Raw genomic sequence first — 19,635 nt, 5'->3', positions numbered from 1 at the left:
AACATGCAAACTCCACACAGGGAGGCCGGAGCCGGGATCGAACCCACGACCTCTGAACTGTGAGGCGGCCGTGCTAACAACTCAAAAATGTTCTCTACAATAATATGTTGTATGTGCCCCCACTAGTCAAAACATGGCATTTTGATTACAATTGCATTTGTGAAATATGTTTCAGAAGCAAAATCCACCCATTTTTATCCATCTCAGGGGGTGGCCATTTTGTCACTTGCCATTGTCTGAAAATGAGGTAACAACCAACCACAGTTAAGCTTCAGAAAACGGGGTTGCATTGAACATATTATTTAAATCAAAATGTTGGGTTGACGTCCTCTTTAAAGCTATCATCTATCATCTATCTATCGATCTATCTAGCTATCCATCCATCTGGAAGAAAATGAGGCCTGAGAAAAGTTCTTAATTGAAAAGAGCTTAACTAAAACCAATCAAAAATCAAACTGTAGGATAAAAAGTAAACAAAAGTGTATCTTGTAGGAAATGACTTGACATGAGGGGGGAATCAAGATTTGGAGAAATGCAATTTGTTAAATTTACCCGGTAACATTAGATTGTCCTTTGATCTTTAGCATCATGTCTGCTGTTCATAGGGCATTCAACATCATATGCCACCAAAATGCATTTCAGATGACTATCTGAATTATTCAATAGCCATTTTTTAAAATCAATGGACGTTTTCTTCCTCTGTGATATGGGCATATTCCAAGATGGCAATGCCATGATTCATTAAACTCAAATTGCGAACAAGTGATCCAGGAGGCACGAGATGTTATTTTCACACATGAATTGGCACCACAGAGTCCAGAGCCAACTTTTATTGGGAATCTTTGGGATGTTGGATTAGACTTTATGACTTTATGACCACCATCAGGTCACATGGTACATTTTCACAAAAATGAATGCAGGTCTGGATGGGGATACATTTTCTAACGGTGTAAGCTTGTCACAATGTTCACAGGTTTTGCTCACGACTAATTAATGTCACCTATCATAGTTTGCAGTGAGTAAGGTTTAAATTAGGTTTGATTGCTTGGATGTAAAGTCAAAACATTGCAACGTTGAAAGATGGGGTGGGGGGGACGCTAACAGCCCAATGGTGATGAGAGTTTAATGTTGCGATTTACCTTTAAATAACTGTCTATCTAAAAACGATCGAAGGCTTCTTTGAATTTACCTGTCAAAGATACCAAAAAGTGCTGCAGATAACACTCTGCAGATAACATAGTTCCATTCTCCCCACAGAGACTTTGTGGAAGAGAAACTAGGGGCCAAGTACGTGATTGGCAGATCTCTGGACTTGGCAGTGTCCTTTGAAGAGACAAGTCCGACGACGCCCATGTTCTTCATCCTCTCTCCTGGAGTTGATCCTTTGAAGGATGTGGAGAAACACGGTAATGCTCTTGCTGTTTTATCTTTAATAAGCCATAAAATTCCTCCTCACAGCATGCGGGGCTTTATCAGAGCATACATACTGTGAACACAGCTGTCATTTCTTCATATTGTGAAAAACGTGAGATTTTTGCGAAGCAGACTATTGAAGTGAAGTGCAGGCGTACCTACTTGCTACTCTGATTGCAACTCCATACGATTATCAGTGAGAACAGCAGTTGTTCCATCATATCTGCCCTGTGTTTTTTTCTTTTGTATAAACCGTCACAGCCATCAGACTGGGTAGATTGAAGGGATTATGGTCACAAGGGCCATCAGAAAGTAAATGCCATTTGCTTCAGAGTTACTTTACAGTTCGGAATAATGTGGATGCGCTTTAAAGGCCGGCGTATTGTGGAAAATCTTGCGCTGGTATGGAATATGGTGCCTTATAAGTAACAGTCCTCTGAATTGCTGCCAAATAATGTAGTCGAGATATTTGATGCCAGCTTCATGGAGTGTTTACGATTGACAATCATGAACCTTTGCCCCCAACAGAGCTCTCCCTTTTGTCTGCTAATGTTTGTGTTACACTAATTCAACATGTTGATCACAGGCCATTGCTATTGGATTTGACTTTCTTGGTTTGCTGCATCCTCAAAGCCACTGTTAAACAAACAAATCCATAATAGATTGAATCAGCTCGAGATGAAACAAACAGACCACGACCCTTTATGAAATCCTTTCCTAATATGATAACAGGTAGGAGTCCTCCTGGAACTTGGCTGTAGGAGGTGCGCTAATTGAATATCAGAAGCCTCATGCTGACTGGATCAAAGCTGCAAGTTATCATATCATTGCTATAGAAAGAGCACAGTGGTTGTAACAGTCACTGAACTACATGCCGCAATGACATGTTTTTATTACAGCTACTGGCGGCTTTAATCATTGCCGTTTTCATTTTCAATATACTGGCACTGATTAAATGATTTTGGCCTCAGTAGGGGGCTACTATTTTGGAGATAGCGAGGAACCTCACTAGCTGTCTGCTGCTAGGTCGACGTTGTAATGCCACAAAACTAATTGTATTGTTCAATCTCAACGACACAGGTAAGAAGCCATTTACTTTCTGCTTAAATTAAAGTTTTTAATGTCTTACTGGGAGTTAGATTAGAAGCTCAATTTCACTGCCATGTTGGTGTGGTTATTGTCAGCACAGCACTTGCACCTTCCACGAAAAGTGGAACATAGTGATGATTTTGTTTTTTTTTACTTACTACTTTTTATCAAGCTCTTTCTATTTCTAAAGCGTTTTTTTTTTTTTTTGGGGCGATAGCAGGAAGTCGCTTAATACCACGGTGGAGTAGTGGGATTTAGCTCAGGTCTACCCACTAATTTATCGTACATGTTGCTATGTATTTATTTCAGGAAAGAAGCTTGGTTTCACATTTGACAACAAGAACTTCCACAATGTGTCTCTGGGTCAAGGTCAGGAGGCCATGGCTGAACAAGCCCTTGACTTGGCAGCTAAAAATGGCCATTGGGTCATATTGCAGGTACAGTATAACAATCCTATATTCAATATGACATCGTGACTCCATCCATCAACCACACTGAGGTTCTGAGGGCTGCGCTCGAGCAAAAAAACTGCGGCATCTTTGTTTTTGTCCACAATGGTACAAAATGCCCTTTTTCTTAATCTTCCACTCTGCGCCTGTTTACGTGCGCTTGCCAAAATACTAACTTAAAGTGGAAGTCAACATAAACATATTTCTTTCCAAGAATATGTTCTATGCAAGCCCACTAGTTGAAACAGGGAATTCTGATAAATATTGCATTTGTGGTGTTAATTCACTCGCTTTTAGCCATCTCTGGTGGCGACCATTTTGTCTTCTGTCGACTGAAAATGACATCACAGCTGCTCACAATGACTAATCACGGCTCAGATTCAGAAAACAAGTCAGCCGTGATTGGTCGTTGTGAGCAGTTGTGATGTCATTTTCAGTCGACAGAAGACAAAATGGCCGCCCCCAGAGATGCTAAAAACGAGTGCATTTTGCTGCTTAACCTATATTCCACAAACACAAAATTAATCAAAGTGCCCTGTTTCAACTAGTGGGACTTCTAGGAACATATTCTTGAAAAAAATATGTTTGGGTTGACTTCCGCTTTAAGTTCTAACCTGCCTCTGCGCAAATTTAGCCCATGCTCACACTAGACTTGCTCTAGACAGGAAAATAGATCCCTAAATGTTTACATCTGTGGTGATGTAGTCAGGAATGTTAAATTATGTTACATACAGAAAATGTTGGCACATGGAGCAGACAGCAAACATACATACTGTGCATAGAGTGGGTGTAAAAAGTCGACACACTTGTGCTCAAATGCCACATTTTTGTGTTTAAAAAAAAGAAAAGAGAAGTAATAAATTTCAAGACTTTTTCCACCATCATTGTGACCTATAACCTGTGTACATCATCAGAAGCCTGAAGGTTTTGTGCCAATCCTGACTGGTATTTATCTCAACATTACCGATTTATAAGAGGCTGTGAACACTTGTTCAGTCACATTCATTATCTCAGTTGTTTAACTCCCTTCTCAAAAAGACACAAAAAATCAAAGTTTTCCAGGTAGAAGTTAATGGTTGATTTTTTTTATTTTTTATTAATGTATCTTGGTGTCATTTTCGATATACTTGAATAGACTTTTAATATCCACTATAGGTACGTACAGTATGTAAATACATAAAGAAAATACCTAAAATACACAATTCTCCATTCCACAACCCCAATTCCAATGAATTTTGGATGTTCTGTAAAAATGTAAATAAAAACAGAATACGATTTGCCGATTCTCTTAATCTTTTGCTTGCATGGACTGTAGATGATGAAATCTGTTAATTCCTTACAATTGTATAGAGACAAATATTCTTGTACTCTTGGACTATTTGCTCAGATAGTTGTTCACAAAGTGGTGAACCTCACTCCATTCTTGCTTATGAACAGCAGGGCCTTTCAGGGATGCTCCTTTTATACCCAATCATGACAGTCAACTTTTCCAATTAACCGGTTCACCCGTGGAATGTTCCAAGCGGCATTCTTCAACTTTCCATTTTGTTGACCCTGTCCCAGCTTTTTTTTAGAAGTGTTTCAGGCATCAAATTAAAATGAACGAATATTTTGACAGAAATGATGCTTATCAATTTGAACGTTATATTTTGTCTATGTAGTGTACTCAGCTGAATAATGATGGAAAAAGATTTGCGAATCATTGCATTTTGTTTTCATTTACGTTTTACACAATGTCCCAATTTCATCGGAATTGGGGTTTATACCTACTGTACATATTGTACATACACACATAGGTACGTACGTACATACAAACGCATGTACATATATACATGCATGCATACATATACATACATAAATCATATGTATGTACATACATACTGTACATACATACAGTATATATATATACAAAAAAGTAGATGATTTCCTGTCCTATTATTTCACTGTTAATGAATTGTATTATCTTATTGCATCGCAATGCATACATGACGACATTGCCTTTGTCCCAGGTTCATCTGCATGTAAAAGTGAACGAAATTCTCTTTGGGAATTGTCTTCCTGGAAGAGCCCAGGCATTCAATAGTACAATATCTATAGCCACAGTATCTGTTCCCCTCTTATCAGGAGGGTAAGGCTCACGTTTGCATTTTAAGTGGAAACCTTGGTGGAATTATAATGAGAAATATCGACGGATAAAAACCGCAAGCCGACCCTCCCCACTTTTCTTTTAATACAGCATATATTTATATGCACAGATGGTAGACAAGGAGAAAAAAAAATGGGATGCCCCCACTCTCCACTCTATAAGGATAGCACAGACAAGCAGTTGTTTTAATTACCTTTGCATACAAATTAAGATCAATAGGCTTACAAAGGGATTGTCCCCTTGGGAACAAACCACCCACTCGCTTTATCATCAACTATCTGTCTATCTGTTGAGAGCTAGATGAATGGCACTGGCTAGCAGAGAAAAAAAAACATTGGGGTGTCATTATCTCACCTATTTTACCAGTTGTACCTCCTGATATTAGACCCCCCCCCCCCCCCCACTCCAACTTCAATTTCTCTTCCCACACCCACATGGCTTTCATTTCACCATTTAACTCTATGATGATTTTGATTCTTTACTCCAATTAGCTAAATATCCATTCCTTGGCAGTCGTCTGTCTTACCAAGTGTACCCCCCCCCCCCTTCAACGTGCACTCCACCTTTTCTCACCTGCTGCCAAGGAACAGGTCCGACAGGGCTGTGCTGGGGCATTGGCTGGTTACCCTTCAACATTTGGGTAATTATACTGCAGAAGGCCAACTCCTGCTGAGATGGGCCGGAGAGACAGAGATGCAGAAGCCTTGAAAGCAACCTCATGGGGGTCGGGTAGGAGGGTGATGGGGAGGCAATCAGTCCAGCAGATTGGAGCTGAACAGCCTACACAGGCCAGCCAGTGGGAATCAAGTGGCCTAAACTGAACAGCATTTTTTGCACATTTATTGCTAAAGCCACCCCATTAGCAGGCACCATCAGAAAGAAGTGGAGGTAAGGGGGGAAAAAAAATCATTATTTGACAAAAGCACTCTTCCACAATTTTTTCTCTGGATTCAACTTTTGGTTCAGCTGTAAAATGTGATTTGCCCGATTGTGAGGTCACAATCGATTGACATCACTGTTGCTTGTGGTGTTATTTGCGTTTGCCGATGTGTCTGTTACATGTGACCCATCCCTGGCTCCCCACACAAATTTGACGATGAAGTGCTGCCTCCAGGAGTGAAAACAGAATCAGTGCTATGATTTTCTGGACGGGCGCGCTTGGGTGCACTTAACACTAAAAATCAGACGCTTTGGGCTCAAAAACATCACCACTAGTTCTGTCGTTGGTCATCATGGTAATGCGATAGAAGGGGATGGGATGAAAATTTACACGAGGGCAACCCCGTCAAAACGGTCTGCTTTTACAGGGTGGATGAGTTGATCCCTCCATTCATTGATGCATTCATTTCCTTTTACATTTATAAAACGTGGGAGGAATGGATGCACGGGGAGGAAAAGCTAAATCCCACATACAAAGATCATAGATGAGATTCAAATCCAGAAGTTAGGACTTTGAGGCAGACATGGACACCCCATGCCTCACTGTGCTCTTTTTAAAGTCATAGCAGCTTGAACTTTAAATTAAACGTGAGGTGCTGTGCTTTCTAAATGTGTTACCATAATTGAATTTAGACTAAGCTGCCAGTCATCGTGACACCCCATGCACTGGGTCCGCAATTCACTTTGTCCCGGCCAGCGCCCGTATCTTCCGGCTGCGACCCCGCAGGGCCGCATCCTCAGCGCTGGAGCTCAGATGTGCAGTTATCCTAAAGATTCATTTGATGTAAATCGATGACTATTTGATGCGGCATTAAGAAGAGCTAAGGACAAAAGTGTAACTGAGCGTCACTTTATTTCAAAGCCCCAAAACAGAAGCTGCTCTTTTTGTGTTGTTTGTTAGTCAGACCCGCTAGTGCATCTGTCTTTCTTCACTTCTCCACTCCGTAGCCAGAGGATGAATGCTTTCATTACTGTTACAAATTGTGAGGCCCTCTCTCACTTCTTCTGTCGACGTCTTTATTACTTGACTATTTACATGCCAAGAGGAAGGGGTTGTTCTCGAGCCTGATGAGAAAGTGCTTGAATTTAGACTTCTAATTTGTATACCCATTCATTACTCTCTAGAGCACCAAGAGAAAAATGCACTTATCACTTTGTCTCCTACAGCTATTGTCCCTGACACCCCCTTTCACTTTCCTCTCGTAATATACTCCAACTTTACGCTTAGTCCCCTTTTGTTCAATGTCTCCCAAAAATCTGACAAACTGACATTCCTTTCTGTCGTGTCCCCTCGCTTGGAAAAAGGGCTAACTTCAGCCATCATAAGGAAGATTAAATATGAAGAGCAAATGGAAATGAGAAAGTAAAGAGGCTTATGAATTAATGACTGGAGTTATTAGTGCTGTAATTAGATTTAGGGAATGGGCAGTGCTGCATGGTTAAATGTGTTGGGAGGTGGGTGTGGGGGCATGGCTGACTGCTTATCATTCACGGGATGTCCTGTAAGTGTCAAGACAGTTGAGATGGAAAATTGAGCTCATCCAAGCTTGTGTGATCGTACAAGTCAGCTCCGCTGGCCGGGCTGCACTCGCAAGATGAATTTGCAGAAAAGTCAGGCTGAAGTATCAACCAAGAACGGTTGCTTAATGTCAGCATCTTGAAAATTGGTTTCAAGTGCTGTGTACCATTTAATTTAGTGCCACTTCAAAGTCAGAGTGATAGGGGGAGTAAACCAAATTTAATGTCTCCTTTTTGCAAGTTGTCATTACAAATAAAAATTGCATGGGCAGTTTCACAACCAAGAACCTTTAACAAGTTACTTTGTGTTTTTGTTAAGCCTGGAAGTCTGTCATATCGCAGTTTTGCCATTTAAACTGGTGCCTTGTTTCTTGTTTTTTTCTTGCCTCGCTCACTGTAGAATATCCACCTGGTGGCTCGCTGGCTCGGTACTCTGGAAAAACTTCTAGAGCAGCAAGCCGAGGGAAGCCATGAGAACTTCAGGGTTTTTATCAGTGCTGAGCCTTCTTCCACCCCTGAGGGGCACATCATTCCACAGGGCATCCTGGAGAACTCCATCAAGATAACCAATGAGCCTCCGACAGGCATGCATGCCAACTTGCACAAGGCTCTGGACAACTTCAACCAGGTAAAACCGCATAGTGGTTGGTCACACTTTTTATACATGATTTCTATTATTCCCAAAGATTCAAATCATCCAGTAGCGACAGTTGTTAAAAATGGCAAATTATTGACTTAGACTGCTCTCGTCCTCTTAGCGCATAGCAAATGTCTCCATGAAGGAGATCACGGAGCATTGCCTCATATCCCCAAAATATTTCTACCTCCTCCCACCTTGCTTCTCTGGTGATATGAGATGATAAAATGAACCCATACACGCGGGACAATATTTACTTCTGTTTACGGTTTAAAGCCATGAGTGATGCAATAAATAAAACAATGAGGCAACCGTCCGCGGTGGATATTGAAATGAAACGGCGACATATCCGTCCCACACGATCGAGAGTGCTTCTGCAACGACGCATCGATCCATATTAAACAAACAAGCCGACTTCATCCAGCGAACCTTACTATTTTCAATCATTATTTTCTAAAAAGAAAAAAAACACCCAGACGGTAAACAGAGGCGGCCATTACGCTACACGGCTTCCCCAGACGGAAGAAACGGAAGTCGTATCACCGCACCTCTGCAACACTCAAACATAAGTTGCATTCAAGAGCCGCCTGTGTTTTTATTTGTGTATTTGCTATTTTCACTGCTTTAAATTACAGCCGAAGTAGGGACGATTTGTGGAAAAAAATGTGACCATATTTGAATATAAGACGTTTCTGCCAGACAGCGACGTTATATCTGTTTTGTTTCTTTTGTGTTTTGGTCAGGCAATTCGCAAGTCCTAAAAATGGCAACTCGAGTCAAGTGGTCATCTCTGAAGTTAACTGTAGATTTAAATCAAGTCACTGACGAGAAGGACAAAAACAATGAGTAGAAAACAACAAACTAGGCGATTAAAACACTGAAAAATTTCCTGGCACTAGGGGTGGGCAATACGGGCAAAACAAAAATATCTCGATATTTTTTCAAAAAACTCCCAATGATAATTTGACGATATTCTACAAAAAATGTTTTAAATCTGCACCTGCCCGCTGATTCGGCGAATGATTATCACTTCCTCCTCCTCTGCCGTCAATGCACCCTGATTTTCAGCATTTCCTCATACTTTGCGGCCGTCGACTGACTCGAGTCGTTATGCTTTTAGAGGCAGTATTAATACTCGATAATGTAGAATTACACATTGTGAAAGCAAGATTGACGATGACATCAATGACGCACACCTCTACCTGGCACCAAAACTGACAAATACAAGCTGAACGCTTCACAGTTTAATAATGCGGACAGAGACCACGAACAGAGTTTACCAGCCTCAGAGCTTCCATTAACTGTCTTATATACATAATAAATATACCCAATATATGAGTCATAATAAAAAATAGATTGTATTGGATAGCATTGTCCAATGATAATGAATCACTGAATTGCGTTTACATTCACTTTGACAGTCATGGGATTGAAAAATGACCCTTCGTAGTCATACCCTCAGGCGTTGCAAAGGAAAATAAATATAGTTTGAGTAAAACTTTCTTTTTTGACAACAAAACGTATGAAATTATGATTTGGTATTTTCCTTAATTGTTGTCGTTGGCAAGTGACCATGCTAAGATTAAACATGAAATACGAACTTCATGTCTTCCTCCCCGAATGTTTGGCTATTTAGTGGCCGTCAAATAGCTGTATTGTTTTAAACTACAGTCTCTTCAACTCCTCTCTGAATTTAGGTCGTTTCAGTACAATGTTAACTGCCCACTTCATCCGTTCTTCATTGCCATCATTCTGCCAGTCCAGGCCACAGCAGTCAGTGGATTTTGCAAATAAATATGAAAGGAACATTTGAGGGTTTTTAGGCCCGTTTGTGGCTACTTTCATATTTTAGGTCATGATGATATACAATGCCGTTCTTCAACGTATTTCCCTTTTTTGCCGAGAGCGGCAGGTGACACAGCATATGCCAGTTTTCATTCCAGTTTTGCCCTCAAGATGCCAATTTGCCAAATTGAAGCCTTGAGCAGATGGCCCGTTCACTCAACCTGGAATACCCATGGAGGACAGATGCGAATGCGGCACATGCGAGTGTTAAATGCAACTAAAGTCACTTTCCCAATTTTGTTTTGTATAGTAATGTGACCAGCCAATTCCTGGAACACATTTCCCTCATAGTGCACTTTATTGACCTCTAGCTTTTTTTTCTACCTTATCAGTTTTCTATTGCTCTCCATCACCTCACTTCTTCGCTGTCATTGCTCACTGCTCAGCTCTCCCCTTGTCCAATTTCACCATCTTTAGCTTGTTCTTGATGACTATCTGCCTAACAAGGGCAACATGCTTGTGCCTTATGTAGCAATGAAATGATGCACACCGGTGTGAGGTTGAAGGATTACTGGAATAGCCCACCCACAAGCCCACCTTTTTGTGCAGCTTCTTTATCTACTTTCCTATCCTAGTGCCAGTGTGTTGTGATGGGTTTGTCTTTCTTGATTGTCTGACTGCATGTTATTTTTCTTGCGTGCGCAGGTCATGTAAAGAAAGGCTTTGCATCTCATTCGGCTGGTGTTGAGCAGAGGGAGTATTGTGCAGAATGTTAATTAAAGCTCCAGAAGGAGTGTGTATGCAGTAGCGCTAGAAGTCAGTATGCACTGTAGTTGTGGGCAAGCAAGCATGTGCGTGGTTGGAGTCAGCTCCCCGGGGCACTGCCGCAGTGGCCCTCATCGTGACACTCTCCATGACATACTGCCGGAATGACTAGAATCCAGCACCCTTGCTTCCATCGGCAATATTGGCATGCTTAGTTAACAGTCTCTTCCCGCCTGAGATTACTTTGCCATTCATGTTTTTTTATTAGCCTAGTCTAGAATAATGATCTCAGGAGACAGATGGAGGCTTGAAGCGCCTGACAAGTTGTGACAATTAAAAGGCGATCCCATTGTCATGCTTTTTGCCATCTACACACCCCACAAACTGTTAGTGGTTTGCACCTGCTGGTGACATGCCAAATGAAACTGACCAATGCTCTTTCTTTCATCAAGGAGATGATTATTTTTACCTCACCAAGATGCACATGTTTTCATAGCCGCTTTGTTGTTTGCAGAAGAGCAGTTCATGCAAAAACATCTACTAATGGTTTTCCACCGAATTGCTTGCGGGAGATGATCCATTCAATTTCAATTTGATTTCTGTATTTACACCTTATATGGTGTTTTTTTGATTGATTCATTTTCCCTATTGAAATAATTATTATATAATGCATGAATTTGGAATTGCTATATATATATATATATATATATATATATATATATATATATATATATATATATATATATATATATATATATATGCATGTATGTATATGTATGATTATGTATATGTATGATTATGTATGTATATATGTGTATATATTTATATATCTGTATATGTATATATGTGTGTGTGTATATATATATATACATATATATATATATATATATATATATATATATATATATATATATATATATATATATATATATATATATATATATATAAAATGTGATATGATCCCACTGACGAGCGAACATTTCTGACTGTTAGGAAAGGTAAAAAATGTGCATTCAGGGCCAGGGCTCATTCGAGGTCACAAAAGTTCGGCAAATGATTGTCAGATGTTCGGCAGACATTTACCTGTACTTTTCTTGTGATAAAGGGATTTTGAACATGTTCAAAATTTCCTTGTGACAAGAAAAAAAAAATCGCGCAATCAAACGTTTTGCGAACATTTGCGACATTGGACAAACCATGACGAACTCTGACATGAACGCAACACTCGCTGCCTTCGAAAACACTCGCAATTGTTCTCCGCTTAGTGGGTTAGGGGCTTAAGATGTACACTTTTCTGCTGATTCAAATTGTGATTGTTCGGAGGTCACACGTTTTCATAGTAGGTTTTAACTCAAATCAACAATATTTTATACTTTTTTATAGGACACGCTGGAAATGTGCGCACGGGAGAGTGAGTTTAAAAATATTCTCTTTGCACTCTGCTACTTCCATGCTGTGGTAGCCGAGAGGAGGAAGTTTGGCCCTCAAGGATGGAACAGATCATATCCTTTTAACACAGGCGACCTCACAATTTCAATCAATGTCCTCTTCAACTACCTTGAGGCAAATCCAAAGGTGCGCTCCCTTTTTGAAATATTTGAATCCATTTGTGATTGTTTGGGAAAGCGTTGCCAATTAGCCTACTGTTTGCCTGATTCCAAGGTGCCCTATGACGATCTGCGTTACCTCTTTGGTGAGATCATGTATGGGGGTCACATCACAGATGACTGGGATCGCCATCTATGCGGGACCTACCTTGAGGAGTTCATTAAGCCTGAGATGATGGAAGGGGACTTGTGTCTAGCGCCGGGTTTCCCTTTGCCTGGGAACATGGACTACAACAGCTATCATCAGGTTACACTGTGACTTTTATTCAGCTTTTATTTCAGTTTTATTTCCACTCAAAATGTTTATGGACATAACTGATTAGATTTTTTTTTTAAAAGTTGTATGAAAAAGACGTATGGCCAAGAGTATCTTCCAATACACTGTTGATGGCTGAGAATTGGTCGAATTGAATTGTTAACCAGCTCCTTTTCCAAATGAGAGTGCTAAATTAATAGCAATAAAACTCCCAGGTGGGTCTCAGAATTTAACAGATTGTAGTTTTCTGAATATTTCTCAGAAATAGAGTTACTTTTGTCAGTGGAAAGAAACTCACTAACAAACTTGGAGTATGAGTATACACATTAAAAAGACACCTACTACTTAGCAGATGAATCATAATACATTAGAATGTCCACACATGCTTGAAAGAATGATCTATAGAGTGTGCCGTGTGATAATGTTTTCATTCACCACTCAATGTATTCATTCTCATTCTCAGTGTAGGAGTAACTGATCTGATTATGCCTTTATCTAAAGTTTACATAAACAGAGCATATTAAAGTAACAGCAATGCACTGCAGAGGAGAACCAGAGAAGCTGTACTCATCAATAGTTTGACATTCATGATGTGTCATAAAACTTTTTATTGAATGTGTCGGTCTTTACAACTTGTTGTCCTCTTGCAGTTCTGCACCACTACAAACATACCAAGTAATACAACCGTCGTTAAAAGTAATAACTTTCTTGCAGTGTCACTCAAAATTCAACATTTTTATCTGTGTAATTCAGGAGGTTTTATTTATTTATTTATTTATTTTTTACAGCTCCTGCATTGGAATGCGTGCCAGTTACCTAATGACTTCTTTGTAACATTTTGAAGTTCTCAAAAATATTACAAAAATATAACTTTTAATTGCATTTGTGGCAACTGATTTCTACGTTATGCCTTCCTAACTACTCTCCTTATTAATTCTGTCCGATCTTGCTATTTCTCTGCTCTTTTGCAAAATTCATTTTAATTTTAGTTAAAACTTTACTTTCACATACTGTATTGTTCCGTGTATTACTGTAACCAAGTACCAATATTAATTGGTGAAAAAATGTCAAATGTCTATCAATGAGGGTTCCGATCAGGGTTTAATGCTGCCAATTCCGATACGATCATCCAAGATTGAGCTCGGTCAATACTGATTCCGATACTGATCACATAGAGTAGCTGCACATTTTTCACTTTTATAGCTGCTCACTAATGATCACTATTTTCATTTCCGATTAATCTGTCAATTGTTTTTAATTGATTGATTGATGAATTATGTAATTTTTAAAAACATTTATCCATATTTCCTTCCCTTTATTATCCAAAAGCAGGACAATGTTTCAAATTGACCTTGCAGAAAATGCACAAACATATATTGTGATTCAGTTACTGGTTGTTGTCTGTAGCATGCAGTGTTAACGAAAGCGGGAGGGATGCTACACTGCGCGCAGGCTGGTCTCTAGTTGGCTGCAGGCTGCCAACTACGAGCTGCTGTTAATCGTTTTTCGTGATCGGCTATGAAAGGCACTGATCGAAATATGGCAATAGATCAGATCACTGGTAGTATTTATGTATGTATGATTTGCTCAATTTTCAAACATCTGTCCTCCTGATTACTGACAGAGCTAGCTAGAGGGGGAGCTGCCCCCCACGCCCCACAGCCCCAAAGTATGCTTGGACCCCCCCCCCAGGTGCCACATTAAATAATTGACTTTTGGGTATGTTCTGATTATTTACGGCATTTTTTTTTCCACATTTCCCCTGTCCGCCATAGGTAACATAAAAGTAATTTTCATCTGCATTCATTTATAATTTTTGGTGTGTGCAAAATATATATTTATATATATATATAGTTGTGCAGACCACTGAGATATCATTGGGCCCCCCAAGAAAAAAAATCATAGCTGCGCCAGTGCTCTTGATACACATCTCCCTTATCTTCAGTTGCGTAAATGCCCCCAGCCACTGTACGAGGAAATATAGCATTGAAATAACACCATTTAGGTCCCTCTATGTACATTATATGATATCCTCAATCTACTGTCCAACCAGCTCACACGTATTGGGCCAAACCTTTTTTTCAGATCACTTCAGCAACAAATTGTAACAGATGCAGGCTTCATAAAGTCACTGCCTCACCTCAGCCCACCTCACCTTGCCCGCTATATGATGTTATATATCTCTGAGCATAAACCCTAAATGACAGGGTCACGTCAGAATAGAGCCAGGTCATTGTGTCAACTGTTGCCTCACACAGTAAAGACTCTATAAAAAATCAATTGATTTATGATACAACTGACAGGCCATCCACTGCCACACAGCCATCTGGAGCTAACTTCTTGGGCTGTATATTTGAAAGAGGCCATGAAAGAAAAAGAGTGACTCAGCGATTTTACTTTCATTTTCTGAATATACAGGTCTATGCAATCAGCAAAAAATACAAAGTTGATCAAGCAATCTGACAACAAAGTGTTAAAGATTTCCAAAGAATATGATTAAAAACTCACAGCTCAGAGTTTAGTGTTTTGTTTAATGTTATGTCCAACAAAAAGCATTGATCATCATGGACCAGCAGATGGAAAATGCCTTTTTTCCTTGCCTCATTAGCAGCCTGTCAAGTGTTTGAATTTTCACATATTTTATTTATGTTTCTATTCATCCCTTGTCAGCAATACCGAAGAGAAAACACCTGAGTCAAATGAAAAGTATGATCTTTGTAACTAGTACAGTCCGTTTTCGTAAATCAATAATTCTATTCTGTGGAAGGAAAAAAACTTGGAGATTCCTGTTTGAATGTTGACTAAGAAGTAAAATTGATAAGAGTCTAGAATTGTCTGCTTTATAGTACAATGGGAAGCTCTAACGTGGATTTATTGTCCTCCAGTATATTGATGACACACTACCTGCCGAGTCGCCCTATCTGTATGGCCTTCATCCCAATGCTGAGATTGGCTTCCTCACACAAACCTCCGAAAATCTTTTCCGCACTCTACTGGAGATGCAGCCCAGAGATGGAGGAGTCGGTGAAGGGGCAGGGATGACACGAGAGGAAAAGGTAAATATGATTAGTTATTTTTATAACCGCTGCATGGGAGGTGAGATGAGTTTTGTGTTGACAATATTGTCTCATTAGATTATAATGAAACGAATTCTGTTTTCGCTCATTTTTTTTTTTTGCCCATACTAAACAATAGAACTATAAATCATTTATTAAATCCAGTAAAATTTGTCACTGTTATACATTGTGTAAAAATAAGATAACCACTGGACTGGTCATATCAAGATGTAAAAAGAAATAATGCATTGCACTTTAAAACTCATGCAAATTTCAATCACAATCGGAAACGACTTTTCAATTAATACCTTTTTGACAGTGCCAATCAAAATTCAAATACATTTGTCGGCAGAAGTGGGCTGACTGACGGACCGGCCTATCAATCTGTCATTGACGGATGCCCATTTTGCTAACGATTGACAAATGACGGGCTGACAAATGACGGAGATGGGTTTTCATCTGTCACTGTAATTGTCATAAACCGCATCTGTCAGTGATGGTCCGTTAGTCCAGTACTGGCGGATGCCCGTTTTTCTGACGTATTTTGGGGCGACCAACGGACTTCTGACGGACTGAGGATTATAATTCAGTTTGTCATGAAAAATGGACTGATGAATGACGGACGCATACCCTGGCCGCTGACGGATGACAAATGATGGACCAGCAAAATTTAGTAAAGTGCCCACCTCTGCTTGTCTGTAATAGTTGCTCTATATTATCTACACCTACTTCTGTCCTCATTACATCAATGTTCTTTGCATCTTATCATCATTAGCCTACTCGAGAAAAACGTACCCAAATAAATTGAGTATGTTTGAATCATTTGGATTTGGACCCGTAATTATGCCGTGCAAACGTTTTACACAAATTATTCATATCATTATTATTATTTCATATACAGTACATATATTGCTGGGGAGTTTTGGAGAAGTTCATATTTTTTTTCTCTAATATATGCCTCCTCACCCGTTTTTCGAAAAAAATCCTACATTGCATGTTTATCACTCTCACTATCCCTTCTAACTGAAGTATATTGGCCACATTCAATTAAAGTACTTTTGGTGCAAAATGCAAGTGACAAATAAAATATCTCCTGGACATGACTCGCTTAGTCCACCCCTCTTGGGGTGGAAGGCTTAAGGCAATGAAAACGTACCAGGTAAACACAAGAAATGATTTTGATTTGAAGAGTCAAGCTGTCACCCTAAGCTCATATATATAAAGCACGGCTCTCCACAAATGCGAATTCCATGCTAGATTCTGGGAAGTTGCACCTGGTCCTAAATGCAGGATGACAACAGGTGACACTTGCTATAGCTACTGGATTGTGAAAGGAAATAAAATGCAGCCAAATGCTTGTTGGGGCTGACGTGACCCTCCCCTTTTTTCATATTTTCTAGTCTCCCTTTTGGTTCAGAGCACCTCTGATGTAAATTCTATTTGTCCTGAAAAGCATTAGTTTGCAGTATTGTGCGTTACCTTTTCTAATACAATGCAATGAGTCCACACCGTACCTCTCCCAGATCACCCGTGACTGAAAAGGATAATGGTAGAAAATGAATGAATAAGCTTTGAAGTCAAAGCCAAGCTTGATTTATTTTTATTTGTTTTATTTCTCATGCCAATTTGTAAATGTCCAACTCTGTTTGATCTTTTTACCTCAAGAAACTTTATACTCGTCTCAGCATATGAACACCAACAATGACCCTCTTTGTATTCTGTGAGCTTAGTAGCTGCCTAACTGTGATCATATATTTGAACTGGAGAAATCCATAGATATGATGACTTCATATCCTTTGTTCGACACCTACCGGGATCCACCAACTGATTACTAATGCCAGTTGCCTTGGAAAAATGTTGACGCAGACATTAGCTTTCATCAGGTATTCACAAAAATATCATTAAGGGCATTGATTTTTCTTCAGGGATTAGGCTGTTACAGTATTGATAAAAAAAAAAAAAAAAAAAAAAAAAAGCTGTCAGTGCAAAAAATGTTCATAAATATTTATGGCCATGTTTAATTATAACAAAACAGTTTCTCAGTCAATGTTAATGCTGAATACATACATTTGTCTTTTGTGAATATTGTCCGTCCCCAGCATTTAAAGCTTGGAGTTACGCCATCTAATTTAATTAAAAATAATTCTTTCTTGAGAAAAAAAAAAAACTTACCAGAAAATATTCCCATTGTTGTTCATATATTTTAAGGTGCGTACAGTGCTGGAGGAGATCCTTGAGAAACTCCCTGAGGAGTTTAACATCTCCGAGCTGCTCGGAAAGGCAGAGGACAGGACTCCATACCAGGTGGTGGCGGTCCAAGAGTGTGAGCGCATGAATCTTCTCACCCAAGAAATCAGACGTTCCCTCAATGAGCTCAGCCTGGGTCTCAAGGTGAGATAATTGTAATGCAGGCAGACATTAATTATTGATGGTTATAATAAACAAACTCATCACCGCTGCATTGGAAAACATTGATGAGCACTGTTTGTTATGCATTTCATAGATTGAAAATCAGTTATTGCCTTCACCAATGCTATGTTATGTTAATTACAACAAGGAAATGGCCTTGGCCTATCATGTGCCCCTCCACCGTGTTTCATTAAAATCATCAGTCAGCATAATCCCACTGACAGAAAAATTGAAAATGGCTTGAGTAATTAAAGCAAATGCAGGTTTTTTTGGGAGAGGGGGTTGGGTTTTTTGGGGGGAGTAAATGAGTGGACATGTTCACTCATGTCAACCACAAAACTCTTAACTCATTCACAGCCAGACATTTTAAGACCTTCTTTTACCCTAATGTTTGAAAATATTTGAAAAAAATCTGTGCCCTGCGATTGGCTGGCAACCAATTCAGGATGTCCCCCGCCTACTGCCCGAAGACTGCTGGGATAGGCTTCAGCACGCCCCGCGACCCTTGTAAGAATAAGCGGTATCGATAATGGATGGATGGGTGGATGAAAAACATCGAAATTCCTGGGATTGAATGGCTGGACTGCAAATTCGACAAGTAAAGAGAAAGTCAATTCATCCATGGCAGTTAATAAGTTAGATAAGACTGACTCAGACTTTGGTTAGAAAGTTGTAAAAAAAAAAGGCACAAGATGTGAGAACCATGTGTGAAGTCTGATTGAGTCATGTAGGAACAACTAAATGAAAAGAGAAAAAGGAGGGAGAAAAACGTTTGTCAGGAGTTATGAGGACCTCTCAACATTATTAGCACCAATAAATCGGCTCAGTGATTTAAAAGCCATGGAGTCTATTGTACCAGCAAATGGAATCATAGTTTGCCTTTATAATAAAATAAACAAGCACTAGTTGACTCTTACCCTGGTGTGCCGGTCCATCGTGTTCATTTGACGTGAATGTGGATGAATGGGCAGATCAAGATTATTTTAAGAAAGGTTCGTGGTTCTACTCTGACATAGATGAATATCCCGCCGCTTATCACCCTCTAAACCATTTTGCGACTGACACGTGTTGGTGTCTGCAATACATCAGATTCAGCATCAATGGGTGAAGGACACAATTGTTGCCACACAGTGCCATTGTCTCTTCACTTTAAGGTGTCTGGCTTATTTCTAGGATAATTGCGCCTTTCTCCCCGAGAAGGGGAAATAAACTAACACCTCTAAATATGTTCACTTACCTTAAAATCATATGCCAGATCACTTGAGATCACTGAAGGGCAACATGGAACGTTGTTGTATATACTTACCAATAATACACGCTGCCAAATACAATGTACAGTACATATATTAGAAAATAGTACAATCAATTATAAGGGCTAATTTACAGACCAAAAAAGATACCTGCAATGTGTTACGTAAGAAGCAAATAATGTTTATTTGGCACGAGAAGAAGCACAAAGTCAACAATATTTCTTTGAACGTTTGTTTTTAAACGTAATTGTTCGTGAACTGGGACATTTGCGAACCGAGATTCCACTGTATTTTTTTAACTGCTCATCACAACAAT

At 39.5% G+C, this 19,635-nt stretch overlaps 1 protein-coding gene across 1 annotated transcript in view; it reads left to right on the top strand.

The window, feature by feature from the left end:
* dnah9 (dynein, axonemal, heavy chain 9) overlaps positions 1–19,635 on the top strand; it is a 124,824-nt gene that overhangs the window by 100,458 nt on the left and 4,731 nt on the right. Inside the window, exons 69-75 of the mRNA XM_086017687.1 lie at positions 1,258–1,406; positions 2,812–2,939; positions 7,955–8,182; positions 12,125–12,316; positions 12,404–12,595; positions 15,490–15,660; positions 17,869–18,051. Of these exons, the coding sequence (XP_085873813.1) occupies positions 1,258–1,406; positions 2,812–2,939; positions 7,955–8,182; positions 12,125–12,316; positions 12,404–12,595; positions 15,490–15,660; positions 17,869–18,051 (1,243 nt within the window). The remainder of the gene's footprint in view (positions 1–1,257; positions 1,407–2,811; positions 2,940–7,954; positions 8,183–12,124; positions 12,317–12,403; positions 12,596–15,489; positions 15,661–17,868; positions 18,052–19,635) is intronic.

The sequence above is a fragment of the Filicampus tigris genome, chromosome 19 (assembly GCF_054856515.1).
Source record: "Filicampus tigris isolate MCC_2025a chromosome 19, RoL_Ftig_1.0, whole genome shotgun sequence".
NCBI classification, from domain to species: Eukaryota; Metazoa; Chordata; class Actinopteri; order Syngnathiformes; family Syngnathidae; genus Filicampus; species Filicampus tigris.
Note: the sequence above shows the minus strand (reverse complement) of the source record. Positions and strands in the feature narration are given on the sequence as shown.